The sequence below is a fragment of the Tiliqua scincoides genome, chromosome 8 (genome assembly GCF_035046505.1).
Source record: "Tiliqua scincoides isolate rTilSci1 chromosome 8, rTilSci1.hap2, whole genome shotgun sequence".
NCBI lineage: Eukaryota > Metazoa > Chordata > Lepidosauria > Squamata > Scincidae > Tiliqua > Tiliqua scincoides.
The window spans coordinates 56,437,156-56,462,137 of NC_089828.1; the positions used below are offsets into that span (position 1 = coordinate 56,437,156).

Here is a 24,982-nt window from a genome sequence, read left to right on the forward strand (position 1 = left end):
ATCGGCCATCGCTCACTTGCTGCTCATGCAGAAACACACCCGATCACAATGTGGTCACTCGCTCACAGGGACGGTGAGTAGGCCTCTGGTTTCCTGTTCCCCTTCTGAGTCACTCAACCCAACCCAACACCCGCCTCGCAGGCATGGACCATGGAGTCCTCTAGTCGACCACAACGCTTTGGAGAGTTGCACATTTAGACCTTTGGGTCACCTGGACCAGTTCTCAAGGTGGAAATGTGGTTTCGTTCTGCCCATCATGGAACACCTCCTGACATTCTGCACCTAGACTTTTTAATGACCAAGTAACTCAGGGAAAGTCCTTTGTGACAAGCTTCAAGTTTGCTGAACAGGCACATCGATTAATCAATTTGTCATTGATTCAAAGTTTATTTTAAAATAACCAGGGTCAAAAGATAGAGGCATCCTTGTTCCATGCCTCTCACTGCTTCATTTCCATCTTTCTGCCAGGAAGTAGTGGTGCAGCTATGGGGGGGTGGGTGGGGGGGTCAAAGGGCTAAGTGTTGCAGGTGCCTGAATACGCCACACAAGCAACCCCTCCACCTCAGAGCCATTCTGGGCACTGGGAGCAAAATGGAGGCAGTCGTGTGATGTACATGTACCTGCTGAAATTTAGTACATGATTTTTTTAAAAAATAAGCTAAGTACAATCTGCTGCCTTGCTGCATTTTATCCTGAAGGAGACTAGGGTAGCAGACATAACCCCCCCCCCCCCAAATGTGAGAGGTCAGGCTGAGAAATGGAGACTGGCCAATAGTCACATCAGTAAGCTACATGGCAGGGAAAGAATTTGAAGCCACCTCTCCCCAGCTGTGAACTGTAACACATCAACCCTCAGACACTGGCACCCTGGCAAGGGGCCGTAAGTAATTTTCACTTGGTGGGGCTTCCAAATAAACTGGTGAGGGAGAGGGGGATATCGGAAGCTTCCAAAGCATTTGGGGGTTTGGGCACAGGGCCAACACCAGAAATGTATACATTCAGTAAGAGCTATTTTTACTTAAAAAATATTTATACCCTACAACAGAAATTCAAAGAGGTTTACATAAATATTGAACTTGCTTTGCTGAGCCTGAAGCTCTTGGGCAGTTTATAAACCAGGATTTTTCCTTATGTTTCCCATTGGCCAGCCAATGGCTATGCTGTAAATCATATTTTGCCTTTCAATTTTGACATATTGTTTTCTCCCATTCACATATTTAACTTCTTCTCCCTGCATTCTTTAACTCCTTTGTTCTTGCACAACCTTGTCTCTCCTTTGCCATCAAAGCGTTTAGATCAGGGGTGCTCACACTTTTTTGGCTCGAGAGCTACTTTGAAACCCAGCAAGGCCCGGAGATCTACCAGGGGGGGAAGGAAGCATCTGACAGACACCCCCTTTAATGTATGGAGCCCCTGCTGGAGTCTAGTCAGTTTCGTCAGTTTTGTTGCTGCATGCCTGAAGAGCAGCTAAAGTGTCAGTTTCAGTGTCAGTTTAGTGTCAGCTAAATATGTCAGTTTCGTCTAGTCACTAGACGAAACTGACATATTAACAGTTTGGAGAGACAGGGCTCCGCAATCTACTCATTTTGCCTCGCGATCTACCGGTAGATCGCGATCCACCTATTGAGCACCCCTGGTTTAGATAGTGAACTGCACTTTCTATTTCTGTACAGAGAAGAGCACAAGACTTCTAAATCGCACATTAAAAACTTAAGCTGCCTTAGGAATCAATATTTCAAGTTCAGTATTTATTTTTTAAAAATTCCTCCCTCAATAGTGGGAAATGTTGTAAATATTGTGAAATTAAAACATCAAAAGCTTCACTGTAAGATCTTCATTAGAGTTGGCACAGAAGGATCTTTAAATTGGTTTTCATTCAAACTTCCCTCAAAACAAAACCCACCTACAAATGTACCAGAATTGGCTCTCCTCCCCCTGCCACAAACACAAATAGATGTCAACAGGTCAGCCTTGAATATTACTTAAGGTTTTCTTTATTTAAAAGATCATTCACAAAATACCATATCCATAAATTTACTTTTTTGTCATGAAGCAGAATGTGTTAAGTGTTTGGAAATTTCTTACACATTTAAAAGTCAAAACAGATTGACTAAGCGAGTTTTAGATGGGAGTCTCAGGTTGGTTTTTGCTCTTAAAATCTTGGGATATGTTTCCCCCCCCACATTAAGAACGGAAGAGAGGTTGTTGGATGGATTTTGTTTAGAACACAACCACACAAAAATGCATGTCTTAAAGAAAATTAGTGTTAGACAAATGGTTCTTATTCTCTGAAGTAGACTGAAAGACAGGGAGTGGGAGGGCAGGAGAAGAGAAGCTGATTCTTAAGCAAATGGCCAGAATGTGTTCTATTTGCAAGCTTAAATATGTATTTTATTAACCAAATTGGATGTTGTCCTCAAATATGAACGTGTTTTAAACACTGGACAGATGAAGGGAGGGAGGAAGAACCACACTCCTGCCCTTTACAGCACTCCAGTTGAGTAACAAAAGCTACAACCCAACACCCTCACATCAATGGCAGGCACTGCAGAGGTTCACACATGTTGCCCAAAGTGAGTAGTGATAGCTAGAACCTGGCCGCATGCGCAGATGGCAGCTTCCAACACAAACTGCTCAGTATCTTCCCTGCAAAATGCACATGCGCCGTCAAAAAAAGCAGAGTTCCATGGGGATAAAGAGGATCGGGGCATGTTTGGAGCGGTGGTAAAACCAGGCCTCTGTGCCATTAAGGCACAGATTTGAGAGTTCTGTGATCGGGAGAACTTCTCCCCCTCGCCTCCATTCGTGCAAAGCAAGTTGCATCAGGGGCAACGGGACCAAATGCCAGAGTGGCAAAGTTAAGACCTTTTCTTCAGACAAAGCCCAAACACACCTCAAGTAAACTTTATTGGTTTAAGAAAATGAGTTAAAAAGCCATTAGCAAATGTGTAACAAAAAGACCAAGAAGAGGAAAACCTGGAAGATACCATCTGTGGGTGCTCAAGTAGGCACGAGTTTCATAGCACCGGCCTGTAAGCGCCAGTGAAAATGACGTTGGCCAAGGCAAGGATCAGGCGGGCCGCACCTCCCGTGTGGAGGGTTTGGTTGCCAGCATGCGGGCCCAGCTCCAAAGAGGAGCTCTGTGCCATCAGTTAGGGTGGCCTTTCCTTGCACTTGTGGTCATTTCAGATTTTCTGAGCTGCCTGAACAAAAAACACACACCGCTTTTGAGAGTGGCTAGAGATGGAGTTCCTATTCATTCTGTGTTGCATTAAGCTAGCTAAGTTCTACCAAGGGCTGTATTCTAGGACTCGGGGGTGTCTTCCACCCTGCCAGGACTCTGTGTAGAGGGCCACAGAGGGAGGGACACATGCAGCAGGTGGGGAGGGCCACAGAACTCCAAAGGGAGCAGTGGGCAGCAGGACTGAAGCCTCACCTGTGTGGCCTGGGGAATAGAAAGAGCGCCAAGGGGGGAGCGGTGAAAGCAGCACCTCAGATTATAGGAATTCACATCTGTGGGAGGGGGAGGAAGAAAGGGGCAGTGCTTTACTGGCTACAAGCCATGTGCTGGGACTAGGGAGAAAAACAGGGGGAGAAATTTAAGACAATGCAGGCACTAGGTACAGCAGAAGCCAATAACATACTAAAAACCACTTGTTAACAGCTGACATGCATTCACAAGCTCTGGGTTTGGTTTTTTCCTTTTTCCATTTCAAGGGCAAGTGTCGGATGGTAGGAATGGTGGCCACAGGGTTAATGTTCCGAGCACAGTTAAGACGCTCTGGGCTGTCTTGCGTTTTCTCCCACCCCCACCCAGCCCCTCTCTCAATCCCATTCTCCCTCCCACCCCAATTGCGCCCCTCCCCACTCAAGCTCATTCTTGCTCTCCCTTTACTACTTCCTCCCTTGGCTTGGCTCCACCAAAGATGGCAGAGTTGGGGTTCGCTACTTGGTTGAGGGGGGTGGCAACCGTCCGGGGTTTGAGCTGGAGTCTGGGCCGCTGGGCTCTTTCCTCTGGAAAAGAAAAAAGGCAGGTGAGAGGCACTCCCAGAATTCCCACATCAAGAGAAGAGCACAGAAATTGTCCTGGGGTGGCTAAAGCCTAAGCAAGGCTCCAATGCCACACACAGCCTTCCACGCACTGGGTGACCCTGACCAGTCACACACATGCTCTCTGCCTAGTCGACTTCCCTGGGTTATGAGAATCAATGATGAGAATCCATGATGCCCTAGGAAACGGTTACTGCCAGGTCAAACCACTGGTCACCTTAGTACCTGCAGGAGTTCTTGGATGCCAGAAAGGAGTCTTTTCCAGCCCCAAATGGAGAGACTGCCAGGGACGGAATCTGCAAGCTTCTGTACACTACCTAGGTGCTCTACCATGGCAATAAGACCCCACCAACTCTGTGTGATGTCCTGAGATTCTTGGAACAAACAAATAAATCAGGGGTGCCCAAACCCCAGCCCTGGGGCCACTTGTGGCCCTCAAGGTCTCTCAATGCAGCCCTCTGGGAGACCTCAGTCTCCAATGAGACTCTGGCCCTCCGGAGATTTGTTGGAGCCCACACTGGTGCGACGCAACTGCTCTCAGCGTGAGGGCAACTGTTTGACTTCTCACGTGAGCTGTGGGATGAGGGCTCCCTCCAGGTTTCTAGAAGAAAAGTCAATCACAGTGTTGGGAAAATCAGTGGTGGGTTCCTCATATATATTCACATACTGACATTATGGAAAATGGAAAACCCCTGCTTGTTGTTTCACATCTGTGATGCAGTACCGGCAGCAAGGAAAGACCAGCCTCGCTTTGTGCAAGGCCTTGAGCTATTGCAAGACCTTCATTCATTTATACAAGTTCATCTTTAATATATTCATTTATGTAAACTTATGGAAATGTATTCAAATTTTAAATGTAAGTTAATTCTTTTTTTCCCCAGCCCCCGACAGTGTCAGAGAGACTATGTGGCCCTCCTGCCAAAAAACTTTGGACACCCCTGACAAATCAAAATGGAACAGATTTATGGTGGCACCAGCTGCCACGAATTGAAGTCTATATCTAGCCCCATGAAATTCATTTCATACAGACAATAAAACAAGAAACTGGTGAAGGAGCCATTGGTCAACAAGAGCTTTTGCCACCATAAATCTGTTGGTCTTTAAGGTGCCACCAGGCTCCTGCTGCAGCAGACTGAGAGAGCTACTTCTGAGGTTTAGAATAAACCCCAAACACATTTCACACTTGTGTGCATCCTGCTGCCATCCATGACCACAATGCAGATGCCAGAAGCGATTGTCCATCAAGTCCTCCTTGTGTTCAGTAAATGCAGGGAGAGGGGTGTGCCTGCTGGCTCCACTTCCCACCCCCAACACAGTGTCCCTGAAGGATCAGGGCTCCACACTGCAAGGAGAACCCACCTGCACGTTCAAGCTCTGCCTCTGGCAAACACCCATCAGAGCCATGGGGGGAGGAGTGCTCTACTCCCCATGTTTACTGAAGATAATTCAATTATTGTGAGGTACCCTAATGGGGTACTTAGAGCAATGTCTTAAATTTTGAAGACGCTCTTCTTCCAGCAGTTCTTTAACATGATTAAAGGGCAACTACCCCCAGACAATTTTCATTTTATCCACTGAGCTCATTATCTTTTAATTGCTTTATTGGTTTTTTTTTTTTTTGAGGTTAGAGTTTTTATTTTTAATTTGATAGTGAGCTACTATGGGCAACCTTTTGTGAAAATGGCAAGGTGGGATAAAAGTGTTCCTATAAATACATTTGTGCAAAAACATTTTTTCCTGGTTGAGCCACTAGGTGGCACTACTAGATATTGCTATTTGGGGCATGCTAGATTTTCCTCTTGCTTTTCTGCCATCCTGATTCAGGCTCTCCAAACGTTCCAGGACAAGTCTGCAGAATCCAGGCCCTGGCACCAGCAGAGCCAAAAAAAGGACACAGATTCCCACATCACAGTTCAAACAATCCTGCCACTTGATCCAAGCAGAAAGATTTGCTTGTTTTGATCTGCCAACAAAACTCTCCCAGACATGAGAAAGGTCTCTCTCATCCTCTCCCATTGGCTATTACCTGAACCTTTTCACTGGGTGACCTCACTGACCCTGGGGGCTCTCCGTATGCAAAGCAAGTGCTTGGTCACTGGGGTGTGGTCCCTCCCATCAGCTCTAGCAACTTCCTGACTCAGGTGGCCATTTCATAACATAGGGCCACTAGCTAATATCTTTTCTGTAAATTGCTTATGATAGGTTTTGTAATCTGTATGTATTCCCTGCAAATAAGGTATGTGTTGCCCCCCCTTTGGTTTTGTTATTACTGTTGCCTTTTAATTCTCTATTCACCAATAAAGGAGACAGGAAGAAAAAGAACAAAACAAGGCAGCCCCTCACCAAAGTGGGCCACATAGCAGTCATGCAGAAGGGAGAGAGCTGCCTACCTTCTGTGGGCTCTCTGAAGTCCATGGAAGAGCCACGAGGGGGAGGGCCATCTCTGAAGCGCCCAGTGCCCCCCACAGGCGGAGCACCTGTTCGCCGCTCTCCAGGCTGCGTTCTACCTCTCAGGAAGTCTTCATCTCGGAAGCCTGTCAGAGGGAAACAGGTGTCAGTGCTGGCTCCTACCATTGCCACATCCCACCTAAGTCGTGCTGCAGCTGTTCCTCTGACCCACAGGAGCATCTTGCCAAGAGGTTTTTCGCTCCCTAAGATAAGCAGGGGTTCTTTTGCAAAATACACTGTACCAAAGATGGTCATCCCACCAGCAACTGAGACATCCTGCTTTTTCACATGGTTGCTTATTGCAAGTGACCATATCCTACTGCTGCAGAGTCCAACCACAGATCACTTTGTCTCAAGGTGATGATGTGGCTTTTTCTAGAGGAGGATTCAAGGACTGCTCAGTTCAGTTCTTGCCTATGCTTGACATTCTGCGGTTCCTCGTGGTCAGGTCACAACATTCACTTTGGTTTGCTTTCATTTAACATGTCTATAATAACTGTTTTAAAGGTGATCTGCTAGCTGCCTTGGTTTTCCTCATGAAAGATAGGCAAGATATAAATGTTTTAGATAAAATAAAGATCAGATGGTATGAAGGAAAAGCCAGAAGGAAGCAGTTGTCACAGTTTGCACTGTCAAATTATTGGCCCTGGAGGAAGTCTCAGACCCACCAGAATTTGGGAAGAGTTGCACATTTGAAGGAATTTTTAGTTTTGCTTTGGCAACAAGCTATTTCCTAATATTATTTAGCTAATAAATGCATTTTATGAAGTTGGCATCATACAAATGACAAGCATTCAATCTCTACCATGATTGGCTTAAGTAAGGATGAGAAAACAGTCCACACCCAATGAGAAATCCATGCTGAAAAAAAGTGAACACCCCAATGTTTTCTTTAAAGAACGAATCTCTAGACCTCAGGTTGACAGAGTTTAAGTCTGAAGATGTGATTTCAAAAACAAAAAGACTGAAATAAGGAGTCAAGCAGCGGTCCAAATTCAACAGGAACAAGAATCAAAAAAGGAAGAACAAACCCTATTGAGTAAAAGATTTACCAACTTAGAAGAGTATAGCCCCCAGCATCTTCTTGTCTAACTAAGCATGTGGTCCTGTAGCTAGAACGCTTGCTTCTGGTTGAAGTCATAAACCAAATTACTGCAAGACTCAAATCCTCATCTGGACAACGGGTATAATGACCTTAGCAAGGGCAACAGAGCAGCAAAGAAAAAATAGTTTCAAGACCCCCCCCCACACTGGTATCCAATCAATTTGACTAACCAAAATACAGAGAAGAGTACAGAGACAATACAACACAATGGCACAATGGTCATCATACAGACTTCATATGTATTTGATGGTCATGCAAGCAGACTGAGATATTAGAATATTAGAAGCAGGTTATTGTATAAAAGAATTAATGGACAAGGATCATATATGCGGAAAGTTAATAGCACATATAAACGTGCTAAAAATTACAAAGAGGCAACATGTCAGGTGCAGCTAGATCAATTGATCAAAGTTAGAAGTTTTGAATACGGGGAAAGGCAACAGCTGACTAGATAGCAATTGCTATTCTTGGCCATGAAAGGAGAAAGGGCATTATTCAACGCTGTATAACTCTTAATTCTGCACTTAGATCCATTTGCTGGGTTTGGGAATGTCTACTTATGCAGCATGCTCAAATTAGCCAGCACTGAGTCTTTGTTTCCAACTGCATCATTTGTATCACAACAGGAAAAAAGCAGCTATCAGTCATGGTTCAACTGAAAGGCAAGCTGGATGTGTAAGTTAAGAAGTCTTCAAGAGGAGAGAAAAATTAAGCCACCTGACCAGGTATTTCTAATCCAATATGCAGGAGTTAGAATTTGTGGGTGGACCAGAAGGAAAGTGACAAACAGACGGACAGAGTCTCACCAAGGGCAGAATGAGAATAACCAAAATTTAAATCATTACCTTCTTCTGAAAGTACTTGCAGCCACAAAGAAACACTTATATTTGTCAAAAACAAAGCAGCACAACTCTGTCTTCAAGGCATACAGATTTTCCTCCCCATCTCCCTTTTTTAAAAAAGTCAGTGCTGGACACACCAGTTGGCCCAGCAACTGACACAATTCTTCAAAAAACACAAAACCAAAACCACCCAGAACACACATTGTACGCTTTTGCCACAATCTTCAGCAAAGGGACTCTTCAGAGCCCTGCTTTTCATGATCAACAAGACTGCCTTATGGCGATCCATGTAACAGGCAGGTCTGACTTGAGGAAAACAGAAGAACGTCTTTAAGGATTTTGAAAGTTTCAGTAAAATTTTAAAAAGCAATACCGCCACCAGCACTGAAGTCATCTCTGGACGCCCATCCACCTCCTCGTGATTCCCGCGGACCTCCGCCCATGCCTAAAAAGAAAGTCACATTGCAAGCATGGGTCAATGAGGAAGGCAGGAAGTTCTAGAAAGTTCCACTGCCAATGGGTGGAAAATTCCAGCACACCCTCTGAGATGCAATCCTCAACTTCTCTAACAGGTAATTGTGTTGTGTGGGAGTATGTAGCTAATCAGAAGTTGGATGCCTGCACACCTGGGACCAGATCACACGTTCCGCTCTTGAAGAAGGGAGCTCATCTCCTCCTCTACCAGACATTTAAGGAGGTGCAACAAATGGATCAGAATGGGAGACTCATCTAGGCCTGCACCCACAGGCTGCAATGAGAAAATCTGCAAAGCACCAAAGTCTTCAAGAAATGCACAAGTTTAAGGTGACTTTCCTTACTTCTCAAAGCTGTGCAGTTACAACTGCACAAGACTAGGCAAAGAAGCAGAGGAAGGAGCACTGGAGAAAGAAATAATGGTTTTACAGTAGAAAACTCGCACCATTGCTTTGGCTGGTACTCCTTTATCTAGCTGGGGTCATTCAATTTTCTGATGGATACGCTATGAAATAAAGCATTAGGAAGTTCAAGGCTATTGGAAAAATAGTTATACGAGAACCTTGGTCCAACAATTCGATCAACCACGACACAGACCATTTTAAAGTGTTGCAGTAGGGTTGGTACCAGGATCCAAGATAGAGGACAATACCTTCTTTGATCACCTAGATGGCAAAAATAGTGGAGAACCATTTTGTCCTCATGCTATTGTTTCCTTTGTTTTAGGGAGTGCAGGAACAATAGTCAGGTTTCCTGGCCTTATGATAGCTATTTATTCTGGACACCTATGTATTTTCTGCTGGGCACAGATGTCCACAGCAGAGTGCCATAACAAGGCCAGGAAAGTCTGGTGCCTGAAAGAGTGGTGGCACATCTAGAGACGATGTTAAGTAGATTAAAGCAATCTGGCATTGCTCAGCACCCAAGCTTGCTTCTGGTATTCTTATGCAGCTCATTACTAAGAGGCAATGACTCACCTGTGCAATTTTATTCTAGGGATACAGGCCTCTTAAATACTTAAAACTACTAGTGTACTTCAGCTTATGTAACTCTGCATTAACAGAAATTCTCATGAAGTTGTATGTTAGAAATTTGATAAATATTTAATGCGTTTTACAAAATACCAAGACAGACAATATACTGTATTGGACTACATGAGCGCCAGCAAAAGGAAATAAACTCTCAATTTTGCAGGGTGAGGGGAAACCAATGCAGATTTTTAAACCACAGCAAGGTCAGAGAAATATTTGTTTACCTGCACAGCAAATAAGCTACCTTAGAATGTGTAAAGTATTAAAAAATGAGTTAAATACACCCGCCTCTAAAAAGTCAATGTTCTAAGAGGGGAACACTTCCTTATACACATGTCTGTTTCCACCCCACCAATGTGCAGAACAAACATTCTCTCCAGTTTCTCGATGTCCTGTGCCAATGATATACAGGAAGAGGTGAGGGCATGGGTTCAAATGCTGCTTTCTACTCAGTGTTTTCACAGGACACCAAACCAGTCAAAATACAAGCATGCTGACAAGGGCAGGACAGCAACCACTGTTTAGGGTCTAAACATAACTGCAGTGATTTTTTGACAATTCAAAATTTATTGCTGCTGTCGTGATTTGCACCCCAATGATATTTCAATGCCTGACACTCTTTATACTTTTACACCTTATATTGAGACACTAACAGAAGTCTTCAGTTTTTCATCCTACCAACACCCAGTCCTGCTTCCTTGAAGTCAAGGGTTCTACATATACTGGCTTGGCTTATTAGCCAGCCATTACTTCTCACCACCAACCCTCACTTCCTCCAAGTCTGTCAAGCATGGGTAGAAGACATGGGGTAAGACAAGGTCTTCTCTCATTTGCATCACTATATGGAGTTAAGGGACTGGTTGCTTTCTCCAAACATCATTATGAGAAAACAGCCTCCCCCCAAACCCCCTGGATTTGGGAGTAGAGACCCCACGTGCAGTACAGCAGGGCTACAAAAAGGCTCCTGGTTTTTTTTTTGTATTCAAACCATAGTGATAGTGAGCTTGTGAGAAGCTGTTGGGGGTCCTCAAAGCCCAGCTTTGTAGGCACCTGTTAGAACTTCCTCCCATTGTTTCCTCTGGGTCTTCAAACTTCTCTTTTCTGCTTAATTGCCTGAACATGTAAAGAACACATGAAGCTGCTTTGGTCTGCCCAGCTCAATATTGGCCACAATGATTTGGCAGCAGCTCTTCAGGGTTTCAGAGAAGGGCATTTTCTAGCCTGGCCTAGGGATGCTGAAGATCAAATCTGGGGACTGCTGCAAGCAAAGCACCCAGTGAGAGTCCCTCCTAGAGTGAAAGCCCTGCCAATCAAACCCTCTTTTGCATGTTACACTTACAGAAACTCAAGCTGGGTGAGAAATCAAAAAACTTCCACCACATGCTGGCTGATACTTAAGAACGTAAGAGCCCCGCCAGATCAGGCCAAAGGCCCATATAGTCCAGCGTCCTGTACCTCACAGTGGTCCACCAGTGATTCAGGGAGGACACAAGACAAGATACCTGTATCCTCTTGCCACCCCCTTGCACCTGCCATTCTGAGGTAGCCTGCTTCTAAAACCAGGAGATTGTACATACCCATCAGGCTTGTAACCTATAAGAACACTTCATATGACCCCCACTGATGTGCCTGCTCAAGATGACATTAAGAGAACCATCCCAGTTTGCAATGCACGCAAGCAGCTGTTTAAAACGTCACCTCTGTCGTCGGGGCCGCTGCCTTTTCTAAACCCAAAGCCGCCTTTGTCCTTATTCCTCCCCTCAGCAATGTCCACTCGGAGTGACCGGTCGCCCAAAAGCTGTCGAGTAAGAAAGAATGCATAAGCACTTGCAAGTCAACAGCCAAAAAGACAGTCGATACTGCCCCTCAAATTCTATACCCCTGCCCTAAGGAAAAAAGTATACATACTGCTCCATCATATGTCAGAGCTTCTTTAAGGGACTCAACCTCATCAAATTCTACATAACAAAATCCTGCAAGAGAAAAAAATATCTGAAGTTTACTTTCAGGCCAGGTCCTAGAAAGCTGTAAACTAAACTCAGCTGGTGGACAGTTTTACCTCTATCAAGGTAAAGGAACAAAACTAAGGAGTCCTGAGTGAAGCAGGACACCCTCTGCAATGGGGATTCAGAGGAATACTGCTTCTGAACATGGAAGTTCCATTTAGCAATCACAGTTAAGCTACAAGTAGGACTATTCCTCCTACTTCTGCTTATTTTTCTTATAAAGCCATCACCACACCTATTGGCACCAAGTTTTGCAAAGCAGGTGTGCCATATGGCAGAGTCCTCTAAAGCCCATCCCAAATCAATGGCCCATCAATATCTCTGGGAGACTAAGTTCCAGTATTACTGGGGGGGGGGGACGCAAGGAAACAGCAAGAGAAGGAATTCATTTTCTCCAGGAGGGACACTTTTATATACCTCTACCACATCCCTCCGCCATTATAATTGTGAACACTCACACGAGAGAGCGGTTCAGAGGACTTATGGAGCCTAGAGTCAAAGCCTACATTTCATTTTCTCTATGTGTATATCATTTTTCAGACCGATGCCTCTATGGCGACAGCCTTCAGGTCAGACCAGGTGTTCTAGACCTGCCTCAGAAAGTAGCAGCCAGATGTCTGATGTGTGGGTGAGCTATTGAGATATTCCTGTGGTAGCTCCTCTCCTCTGATCTTAGCATGCAGGGGAGACAAGAAAGCACACACCTTTAAATTTGTCTGTCTCTTTGTCTCTGACTAATCGCACACTCCTGACACTGAGATCTTTGAAGATGGCATCGATATCTCCTTGGACCGTGTTGAAGGGGAGGTTGCCCACGTATGCTGTGAATGGGGGCTCCGTTGGTAGGTCTTTCTTACGGGAGCCAGGGCCAGCACCACCACGAGGCCTGCGAACAAAGACAAGAGAGATGACCATCTCCAAGCCAGAACACTCCCCATGGAATAGCAGGCAGTTTCTGCTTAGAAAACTCACCAACACAAAATAACATTTGCACTAAGAAAACTTTGGAGCCACCCTAAAGACAGAATTATTCCTCATGACACCGGGGGTGAACAGAGCAATTATAGTGCAGTAACATCTAGCCCGTATTAAGTAATACAGCCCAAAAGGAAGAAGAGGTCCAAATAAAGATGACAGAGTTTTGCTCTGTTTAATCTTTGTGAACTATTCTTTTATCAAAAAGTAGTATATATTTTTAATCTAAATTTAGGCAGTACAGGCAGAGCTTGGAAAGACCACTGTGTAGAAGAGTTTTAGAGTCACTACTAGTCAGTGCAGACTACAATAAACTAGGCAACTAATGACTCAAGGAAGGCAACTTCATACATTGGACTAGAACATCATATTCCTTAGAAAAGACGTTTTCTGTCCACCCTGATATACAGAAGAGGGTGGATGAAGAATCGGAAGTGAAGCAAGTGTAGGAAGGCAATGGCTCTGTCATGCAGTTGGAAGGCAGCATAGCCCATCTCCCAGTTTGAAAGACCAATGACTTTTCACTTCCTGCCATAACACTTTTTAAATCAAATCTGATCTAAATATAGGTGTAACAGCCAAAGAATGCCCCAGGTGCACCAACACAAGAGGCAAACAGTTTGGTAAGGGGTCTCTAGAACAGGGGTTTCCAAAGTTTTTGGCAGGAGGGCCACATTATCTCTCTGACACTGTGTCGGGGGAAAAAGAATTAATTTACATTTAAAATTTGAATAAATTTACATAAGTTTACATAAATGAATATATTAAAGATGAACTTATATGAATGAATGAAGGGCTTGCAATAGCTCAAGGCTGATAAAAGTCCTTGCACAAAGCAAGGCTGGCCTTTCATTTGCTGCCACTACTGCATCACAGACGTGAAACAACAAGCAGTGGAAGGAGCCCTCATCCCACAGCTCATTCGAGAGGTCAAATAGTCGCCCTAATGCTGACAGCAGTTGCGTCAGGCCAGTGCAGGTTCCAACAAATTTTCGGAGGGCCAGAGGCTCATTGGAGACTGGGGGCTCCCTGATGGCTGCATTGGGAGTCCTTGGGGGTCGCAAGTGGCCCCAGGGCCTGGGTTTGGGCACCCCTACTCTAGAAGAATTAACTGTGGCTAAGAAAGACAGCTGCCATTTCAATAATTTCTTGTACAATTCAACAGTCTGACATACTGGAACTGCAATCAATATTTGGGAGAGTGTGTTAAGAAGCATAGGCTAAGATGTTCATATTCACCAAGACTCACTCTGAAAAATGAAGGCCAGTCTTCAGCAAGAGCCTGGCTGTTTCTCTCTCCTCCCCCAGCTGGAACACAAGCTGGGATAAAGGGAGGTTTGCCATTTGAGGAGAAACATTAATCCAAGATGAACACTGAGCAAGGGGTGACGGGGAAAGGTCTTCCATAGGTGGGAATTGCTCAGGTCAGAATTCCCTACTAAATGTCAAACAGGCACATCAAGCCTTCTTCTACAAGGAATTGTTCACCCATACCCTTTGGGAAACAAAGTGAACCTGTCCTCTTTCAGTAGAAGCCTGTAAGTATATAACAATTACATTTAATTTGGCTTGGCTACAGGCCATAATGTAGCTACGGATGGAAAACAAAAGGATGAAGTAGATCTGCAGCTTGTGTTGAGCCCTGAAGTGTAGCATTAAAATCTGTCATGATCAAAATACAATTGACAGTTTTGTATGCAATACTTTTAGCAGCTACTCCAAAGGTCTGTTGACTGCCGCATCAATTCTCAAGCTGCAGACTAACAATGATTTCCAACCGCTCAAAGGAACCTGTGTGAATTCTGATGAAGACCACTAACAAACAAGCCAGTCTGGTTCAGACAATCCAATGAACCACCATTTGCTTGACAGTCAATGAGCTCTGGGCCCATGCATTTCTTCCTATGTTTCATGCCTGGCTGAACTGCACACTTTGATTAAATCACAGTTTCCAATGTCTGAACTGGGAAACTGTGGCTGAACAAACCAAGTTCAGTTCAGCTACACATAAAAGAAGCATTTATCAATCCAATAAATAATGGATCATCTGAACTAGACAGCTTTCTGAATGACAGCTTCTTTTACCTACCTGTCGCAAACTTAAGGGGGTTTGGGGTGCTCAGAGTTCTTGGTTCTCGAACCCTAAAGCCCTCAAGGCGCCCCTGTTCAGTAGTATTGCCACCACCCTGTATGTGCCAGTGCCTCAGTTCAGGGACACTGAGACCCCCTAGGCTTAATTCTAGCCCTTGCAGGCACTGAGCTCTTTCTCCCATTAGAGCTTCAGTCCTCAAGTTACTAGACCTCAGTGAGCACTTGGTAGCTTGCTGAACGGCTAGGCAGGATTCTGAACCCTTGTCCCCAACAGACAATGAAACAGCTTAGTAAGAGATATTTTAGTTTATTAAGTATGCAGCAAATGCTAGAGGCATAAATATCTAGGAACCTCACGTTGGCATCCTTCAGTCTCGGAAGACCATGGTGTCACGCTCTGAATGGTGGCTCTGGAACAGAGTGTCCTCTCCAGTGCGCGAAGCCTGGGTAAAGTAGGTATGGAGGATAGGCTGTTACCCATGCAGCAAATCCCCCCTCTCCACATCGCTGAAATGGTCCAATGGAAAGGCAGAAGCCAATACTGTTGGTTCCAGCGGCGTCACAGGAGTTGCCAGAACGTGACTGTGTTCAGCCATGAACTGCCTCAGGGACTCCGGCTCCGGATTTTGCCTCGAGGTTGACTCCTGAAGCCTTTTCCACAACTGGATGTAGCCACAAGGCAGTGGAGGTTTGGGATCAGAGTTTTCCTTCTCTCAGATGAGCTGCCTTCCCAGGCTGACGAGTCCCATCTACCCGGTGGCTGTTCAGTCGCCTCTTATGACAAGTACAGCCAAACTGAGGGCCTATTCTTATCCCCAGCCCCCAGGGGAAATCTAGGAACCATATCAGCATTAAAATAACAAAGCTAGCTGGCTATATCTATTAATCCCTATCTCTCACCTGGGTCAGCTTCTCTTGTAGATCTTTTAGCTCCAGGGCTACCTATGAGGCCAGGTGCCCATGTTGGACAATGGAGCTCCCAGGGTGCAGGAAGTTGCACCCAAAACTCTGTCCAAGAAAGGACGGGACCCACCCCTTGAGCACTCACTATTATACTACTTATGCTAATAGTACTGAGGTGACTTCATACTTATTTAGACTGTCCAATCAGAACTTTTGAAGAACAGAACCTTCTCTAAGTTGGCTTGGTTGCTAACTCCTCCTAGTTCTTACCCCTCCCAACTGGAGATCCACAGCTGCACTCCATCCGCCTGACAAGGCACCTCTCTGTCTGCAAAGGTGCTAAACATTCCAATGGGTTGTAATTCTTGTTGTCTGTCCTTTCTGGCCAGCAGAGGGGAGACAACAATCTTTTTGTTTGTTTACGTTCTTGCAGCTAGGAACTGCTAGCCACTTCTCCGTTACTGACTTAGTTTGGTTCAGGCTTCACATGCTACCCTAGGCCTAACATGTACTTATTCATGACACTACCCTCCCTTACCAAGAGAGCCATGGGAGAGTGCACTATATGCTCTAGCACACCTACAGTTGCAAAGTCTTGAGTTCTTTAGGGTCCCAAGTGCAAACTAATTATGTTTTTCAGGATGGGTGCCAGAATCCACAAAGATGCAGCAGGGTTGGTCAATCGATGTCAAAAGGGTTTCTTGGGTGTCAGCAGTTTGGAAACCACTGGACTAAGTGCACTGTTATGCATGTTTATTCAGATATCAGTTCCACTGTACTTAAGAGACCTTCCAGGTAAGCATGCATGGATTATGGTCTAAGTAGTAGCAGAGAAGTACCTTGGTTATATGACATCAAAGTCACAAGGAAGACAATTTAGTAAGGAGGAACTTGCTGAGTAACATGAGCTATAAAGATTCCTTGGACAAAATCAGAAGTCTAGGTATACAAATCCATGAAAATATTATACTCTTCGACACCCTTTAATCAGACTCAAACTCTCCCATCAGGTTGGAGAACAAACCATTTCTCCCCCCCCCCCATGCAGATGTTCAACACCACAATTAGTGATTGGAAAAGCAGACCTGAGAGTGACAATTACCAGGCACAAAGAGTGACCCTCCACACACTTCAGCTCATCCAACAGGCCTTCAAGGAGGCCATAAATCCACTCTAGCATCCCAACACATATTTGGAAGGACGAAGTGGCCCAGCCAGCTGGCTCTGTCAGTTGGGCAGTCCTGATCATTACACTGACAGGCAGTTAGAACATGACATACTAGCCATGTCAGTGACCTGTACTGGGACCATGCAAATATGCAAGGCACCCTGCTCAGCTGCAAGCTTCCTCAGACCACTTTCTGCAGCCCTCATAAAAACACTGACTCCCTCCCTCATAAGACAGACTTTATGTCAGTCAGATGTAGCTCATAAGACTGACTTTATGTCAGTCAGATGTAGCATAAAGACTGAGCTGTGGATCAGGACCTCCCAAGTCCAAATCTTGTTTCTGCCACAAATTCACTAGGTGGCCGTAAGTTATTTCTTCCCAACGCTGCATATACACAACAGGGGTCAAATCTACATACCCGTGAACCAAGCAAAACTGGGTTAAGCAAGCTGTTCCCTCTCAGTCATAATGCAGGAATAACACTTGTCTTACAGGATTGTTATAAGGACTAAAATAATACAAATACGTTATTTTTGGTCAGATGATCCTGCCAGGAATTCTTCCAGAGCATCAACCATTTAAGATAGACAGCTCAACAGCACTGAAAATAGCCAACTACATGAGGCCCACAAATAATGGAATTTGGGGAAATGCAGAACCACATGACAATGGGGGAGGGGAGAATAACTTCAAGGTAAGAGACAGAACACTGGTACATACGCAGCTGCTCTTATTCTGTCAGCCCCCTTGGTCCACCTACCCCAGTTATCATCTGTACTAGTAGGGGGGTGGGGCAGCTCTCCAAGGCAGGCAGAGATCCTTCTAAGCCTGCCTGCAGATGCCAAAGACAAAGCCTGGCATCTTCTGTTGCAAAGAAGCTACTCCACTGATGAACTACGAGCTATGGTCATGATCAACATGTAAACCTGCCTTCTAAGCAGACCATCTGTCTACCTAGTCTGGCACTGTCTGCACCTCCTACCTGAGCAGACCTCACTGGTGACCCATCTGTCCTATCCACAAATGGCAGCTCCCTCCCAAATGATACTGGGACTTATAAAAGAAACTCCCATTCATGAACAAGCAAGGAAACTCTCAGCCAAAAGAGCTGTTCCATCATCACTACAAGGCAGCCCAGATGATCAAATAAGGGTATAGGTAGACAGGGCTGGCTACCCATCAGCAGTGATCCCCTGATGCAAGGTTTGTTTGAAGGTCTGTTGGGTTTTTCTGCCCTTTAGGTGACTAGGATTAAGACCTTCTCTGATCAACCTGCTGAAGCCATCTAGAAAGTAGCCACAAACCTCAGTTGCCAACTAGCTAAACACAACTCAGCACTTTCTGAAAGGATCTTGAACCATGTAGGAAAATATCCAAGTACTGCAAGCAAATTTCCCTCAAGATTTAACTTGCTTATGTTATTCATGGGTGCAGCTTAGGATCTGTTTTGCCTACTCCAATTTCTGTGCCTTAAAGGAAACAAGCAACTTTAACCACAAGGGCTTTGGGGGAGAAGAACTCAAGACACTAGTAGGCTTGGACTGAGAGCCAAAAAATGTACAGAAATCTTCACTCTTGTGCCTAAAACCACACTGCACTAAAAGCTCACCATCACTGACACTGCGCAATTAGGACTAGCGCCAGCAGTATGAACTCATGATTGAGTGAGCAGTACCTTTACAAATTTGTGACAGATTATATTGCCTTATGAAGCCTGACAATTGGATGCTTAGGAAGCTGACTCATCCACAGAAGTTGCATGGTTCGGTCTTGTTCTGTCTCCTCCCGCCTACATATACCCAGCCACAAATAAATTCAGTCAAGTCCAAGTTATCAACACTTAACAAGGCAACAGCTAGAATGTACCACCATCAGATATGAGGGGAAGAGAAGAAAGTTGGCTTATTTGCGGGAATGCTATAGAAAGTGTTTGCTCATCTCAAACTTATGTTATTACTATGAAGTTATTCATCAGCTTTCACAAGGGCACTAATAGAGATGTTACACCACGCACAAATGTAGAACAAAATAAAAAAATCCTTATGCTGTGGGCCAAAATCAGAAATTCCTTTGCTTAATAGCTCCAAAAAAGTTGCAACTGAATTTTCAGAACCAGTTTATTTTGTAATTCCTTGATCACCCTTTGTTAAGTTTCACTTTCGATTATCGTCAGACAGCCAGCTGTGGAACAATGAGGAAGTAACAGTACAACAGCAAATCAACATGGACAGTTTGCTATGGCTGAAAAAAGTAACATGCTATAGCATATTCCTTTCAAGTGTGAAACCCAGAGAAGTTAAAAGTTTAGTTAGGCTGTGCATGTTTCAGATTAACTGAAGTTGTCAAAGTCATGTAAGCTAAGAATAGATAGACTTCAGGTTTATGGACTCTCTTTTACAGAACTCCAAGGCCCTCCCATTAGGAGCAAGGTAGTGGCTAAGGGGCAGAGCCAACTGTCTACTACCACATCCCATAAGCCACTCATGCAACGAGTAAAATGTGCAAATATGAGTATGTATGAGTAAAAGTACAAGTTTATCTGCTGCAGATCAGGGTTTCTAACACAAAGCTTGAAAACTGGCCAGCAGAATTACATAAAGACATGGTCAACAGCAACCAGTTTTTACTTTAATCCATTTTACAGAAGAGGAGACCAAGTGTTCTGGAGAGTACTTGGAGCAAAATATGAGGTACATATAGCCCTTCATAGATAGATACAGCTTCTAAAGGGAGGGCGTGCAGTTTCTGTGCAAGACAAAGTGACAAACTTTGTCACTTATTAATTAGCCATCAATTTCAGCTCCATTGAATTTAAAATGAGCCATTCAAGCCTACAGAAACTTATTCTTTGCTCCTCCCATAAAAGGTCCACACCTGACAACCCATGTCCTAGAATAAGCAGACCAACCACTCTTCTGCCAATGGGCCTGCACCACTTGGCCCCACCTATTCTGCATTGTTCTCCATAGCTCAGCATTCTTCAAGGGACAGTCTTCTTGCATAACCCCAAACCCAACATTGCCACCATCTCTCTCTCTACCATCATAAGAGAACTGCAAACTTCTCATAGGATAAGATGATCTTATTTTACTCTATAAAGTTTCATAAACATCATTGAAAGTACATGTAGAAAATGATCAACGATTCTTACCACCATCCAAGTAAAGTATAAAAGTAATAAATTTAGGTAGTCAAACCAAATTCAAAATATTGGTTCAGAATTTGTCAGTTTCCTATCATAGTTCACAACTGAGCCCAAACTCAACATCTTCTGGTTGTCTTGAACCAATCCCCTAATCACAAGTAGAAACCAGTTCCAAGTAAGTGGTTTGATAACCAGACGTTCAGTTTTCAATTGTATGAGTAATGTTTTATTCCCCATTGTTTTTAATCCAGCTGTATTTGTAAAAAAAACTTGTAAAAATTTAGAACCAACATTTCTTGAGCTGAACAGTTTCAATTTCAAAGACTTCCACTGCTCCCCAACAAAGTAAAAAATGCTACACAGCAGCCTTTCATCATCATCCAGGTAGTCTCATCTGGTGTGTTTCAAGCTTTTCATTGGGGAACTGTAAATGCTCAGGTAAAGAGATGTGCAGTTATCTTAGGCTAGAGAAGGAAAGCACATCTTCCTGCAAAAACATGCAATTCCCAGATGCCTTGTGAGTACAGAACACATGAATATGATATTTCATGGCTGAGCATTATCCAAAGTTTGCTTAAAACAGCATTATGAAAAGCCTCTTCTGCTTTCTTCAAAATGTTAAGACAGGTTGGCATCATTTCCCTTTAGTGAAGACTTTGGGGTGAGGGGATTGCCAAGAGAATAAGCACATGCCTGATGCTGAAAATGGTACCTGTTTTATATACATCTTCCATCATAATGCTCTCTAGGAGGCCTTTCCATCTCAGTCTCTCCTCACAACCTGGGAGATTGTAAGGATTACTGAGAAGGCACAAAACCTCAGAAGAGCAAAATAAATGCCAATATCTTGTTTCCCAGTAAAAACCACTTCTACAGAGCAAAAAAGAAAACCAAGTCATACACATTATTCTGCCTACAGTGACAGAATATGTCATCAAAATTACAACTAGCAGGTTAGAAAGAGGAAGGTCAAAGCAAGTCTAATGACTTAAAGGTCTTATCATTGCTATTCAAATTATTGTTGACCCAACACCACCCAGTAAGATCATGGCCAAGGTGAGATTTGAAGCCCAACCCTTTTTAGGAACTCCTTCCCCAGATACAGGTACTTCCTTCCCTCTATAGATGCCAATTTTTTCTCCAAAAACTATTAAAAGCTTTACAGTGCAATTTTGCACATCCCTACTCAGAAACAAATCCTAGTGGGTTAAATAGAACCTACTTCCAAGTGCGACTGCAGCCTCAGTAAGCAGCCTACACCAACAACAGAGCAATACAAAGTTTTGTCTGTTTGACAAAGACAATTTAAGAAGCTAAAATTATAATGCATGCAGTGCAAGAAAAAAGAAAGAATGACCCTCCTTCCTTCTTTAATTCTGCCCTCCTGACTCTATTTACCAGGGCAATTTCCACTCGTCTCAGGCCTGGAACTTAGTACGAATGCTTCCCTACTGTTTTTCTTTCCACATATCACAACTTCACTTATGGGGTGGGCAGAGAATGCTTTCCTCCAGCTCCCTCACCTCCCCAAAAAATCCTGAACCAGCGGTGTCAAACATAAGGCCCACAGACCAGATACAGGCCACAGAATCTCTTTATCTGGCCCTAAAGCTCATCCCGTACCACCATCAGCTGCTCTCAACTGCTGAGCAGTCATTGCTGAAAAGGCAGCCTGCACAATAACTGGGCTCTCCAATATCTTGTTATCTGCAGCTAATGAGTTCTTAAGTGAGAAAAAGTACTTATTTCTGTTCATCACCAGCTTAATGACATCACTTCTGGTCCTCAGCAGGCATCATGAATGCTATTCAGCCCACTATATGAAACAGGTTTGATATCCATGATGTAGACCAGCCATTTACAACCACTGTGCCATGGTACATTGGTGTGCCGAGAATGGTCCTCAGGTGTGCCGCGGGAATTTGGGAGAGGGTCATTTATTAGTAGGACTAGTGGGGATGTGAGCCCCCATAGCCAGCACAGTGTGCCCTGTCAATTGTCAAAAGACTGATGGTGTGCCTGCCTTGACAATTTTAGTGCCTTGCCAGTGTGCAATGAGATGAAAAAGGTTGAAAATCACTGACCTAGACTATTTCCCCTCCCTCACATGCTTACTACATGTCATAAACCAGAGCACACTGAAAACCACACTATTCTGCCTCACATCCTTGCTCCAGTATCAGCCCTCCTTGCAATGTGACTTGCCTCTTCCCCAAAGTGCTTACCTTCCTGGGTGGGTCCTGATAGAATGTCACTCCAAAAAGTGGGTTCCAGTGCTAAGAAGTTTAAGAACCACTGCACTACCCTACCTGAACCCCTGCTAAGCACCACACCCTGCTTGTCCCCATTCTGGACAGGAGTCCCATAGGGAGCCCCACTTGTGCCTCGTGCCCCTCCACAGATCTCAACCCTCCCCACCCATCAAAGAAAGGCTAAAGTCAGGTTCAACCCCTACCAAGGACACCGCCCCCATGGCCTTGGCCTGTTGCTTCACCCCCCTCCCCACATTCTAGCCAACACGCCCCAAGTGGAAGGGGAGACAAAGAGGGAAGAAGGGGCTTCCTCTGCCTCAGAGCACCCCGAGACCTGGCACACCCCCTTCCCCACCTAGCCCCACCGCCAGCCCCCCTTACCTCTTCACACCACCCTGCCCAGAAAGTCTTACACCCACCAGCTCCTCCTCCCTCCTTCCATGCCCCCCCCCCGGTGGCATTGCTATGCTTTCACCCCCCACATTCCAGCCATCACCCCTCAGGTGCAAGAGAGGGACAAAGAGGGAAGGGGGCTCCCTCACCTCAAAGCACCCTCAGAGACCTCCCCATTATTAGATCGCCCCCTTCAGGAACCCCCATCCCCCAGAAAGGAGGAGGGGAGGGGGAGAGAGTCCCCCCGCCCTCAGTTTACCCCCCCCAAGAGCGTCACCTGCCAGCCACCCAGGGAGATAGGGGAGGGGAGTGCCAGCCCCCCACCAAACCCTTCCCCCTTTTTAAGTCCCCTCCACACCCGTGCCCCAGGGAGAGGGGAGAATCTCACCCACTTCGCCCCCAGCCCCACACCAGCTACTCCCCCTCCAGTCCCCACACCCCTCCCCCAGAGAGAGGGGGAGCCTCGCCCCCCACCAGCCCTGCCCCCCAGAGAGAGGGGGAGCCTCGCCCCCCAGGGGGGAGCCTCGCCCCCACCAGCCCTGCCCCCCAAAGGGGGGTGCCGCCCCGGGCCTCACCCGCGGCCGCCCCCGAAGCTGCTGTAGGCCCGGTCGTCGTACGCGTCGAAATCCGCCATCGCTGCCTGCGCCGCCTCAGCCTCCCGAGCGCGAGCCAGCCTGCGCCGCAGGACCCGCGCCACTTATATAGCGGGCCAAGCGCGGGGCTGTCCGCGGCGCTGCCTGAAGCCCGGCGCGGCTCTGCGCATGCGCGGTGCGGGCGACGTGGGGCTGCCCGCCGCGCTGCCTGCGGGAGGAGCGGCAGGGCTGGGAGCTGCCCGGACTGTCTCAGGGGCTGGGCTGGGCTGGGCCGACGGGGGGTGCACAGGGAGGGGCCTGCAGCCCCTCTGGCGCCCTCGTGGCCACACTTCTGTCATGGGGCTTGCTTCTGAGTAGACCTGCCTGGAGCTGGGCTCCTACTCCCCAGGAAGGGGCCCAGCAGGCCACAGCCCCCCCCCACTTTCCTGGGAGGAGCCCCACTGACTGGATTGGGCTTACTTCTGAGTAGACCCATGGATAGGATGGGGCTTCCTCACTTTGCATTGGCTTCTCCCCCCTTCCACCTTTGGGCTGCTGCAGGCTCCTGATTTACTGGGCAGGCCTGTGCAGGTCTACTCAGAAGTAAGTCCCACTACAGTCAATGGGGCTTGCTCCCAGGAAAGTGTGGATAGCCTTGCAGCCTGAAGCTCCTTAGGGTCTCCTCCCAGAGAGCCCAATCCTATGCATGTCTACTCAGAAGTAAGTCCCATGGTGTTCAATGGGGCTTACACCCAGGAAGGTGTATGTAGGATTTCAGCCAAACAGCCCAGCCCTAAGCACGTGCTCAGATGCATGGTATGCCTGCTGCACCCTTTCTTGGGCAAATCAGACCTGGCTATGGCTACGCATGCACTGGTGATGCTGAAATTGGACTATAGCGTCATGCTCTGTGGGGCTGCCCATGAAGACTGTTTGGAAACTGCAATACAGAATGCAGCTGTCAACTGAGCCAGGGATAGTGACCATGTCCCTGTTGTACCAACTGCTTGACTGCCTGTATGTTTTCGACTGCAGGTCAAAGTGCTGCTATGATCTAAATCAGGGGTCTCCAAACCGCAGCCCGGGGGCCGGATGTGGCCCGCGGCAAGCCTCTATCCAGCCCATGGTCAGTCTCTGATCCCCGGAGAGCCTCTGGGCCAGTTGACCAAACAACTAGAGTTGTGCTTGTGGGGTGGGGGAATGGGGGTCCATTTAAGTGTGTGCTTTATTTCTTGGGCTGTATTGGTGCTTGGAGAAATCCTGGGCATTTGAGCCCATTCATTTAATCATTCATCTAACTCTAATGTATTTATTTAAATTTTATATTTAATTTTTTTTCTGACACTGTGCCAGATATTTGATGTGGCTCTTTGGCTGAAAAGTTTAGAGACCCTGATCTAAACCATTGTTTCTGAATCAGTGGTACTTGAGGTAGTGCCTGGTGGTACTTGCAGTGGTACCTAGACACCTGCTGCCCAGTAGTGAGACCAGATATGCAACACAAGGAACAGCGGTAGGAGGTTA

General features: G+C 45.8%; 1 protein-coding gene across 1 annotated transcript; it reads right to left on the reverse strand.

The window, feature by feature from the left end:
* Positions 1 to 3,860: 3,860 nt before the first annotated feature.
* Positions 3,861 to 23,573, reverse strand: EIF4H (eukaryotic translation initiation factor 4H). Its single transcript, XM_066636539.1, has 7 exons — positions 23,462 to 23,573; positions 12,661 to 12,842; positions 11,859 to 11,923; positions 11,649 to 11,748; positions 8,819 to 8,890; positions 6,441 to 6,584; positions 3,861 to 4,014 (listed from the first exon to the last, which is right to left on the reverse strand). The coding sequence occupies exons 1-7, from the start codon at positions 23,518 to 23,520 to the stop codon at positions 3,875 to 3,877; spliced, it is 762 nt and encodes a 253-aa protein (XP_066492636.1). The 5' UTR covers positions 23,521 to 23,573; the 3' UTR covers positions 3,861 to 3,874.
* Between the last annotated feature and the right edge of the window lie 1,409 nt (positions 23,574 to 24,982).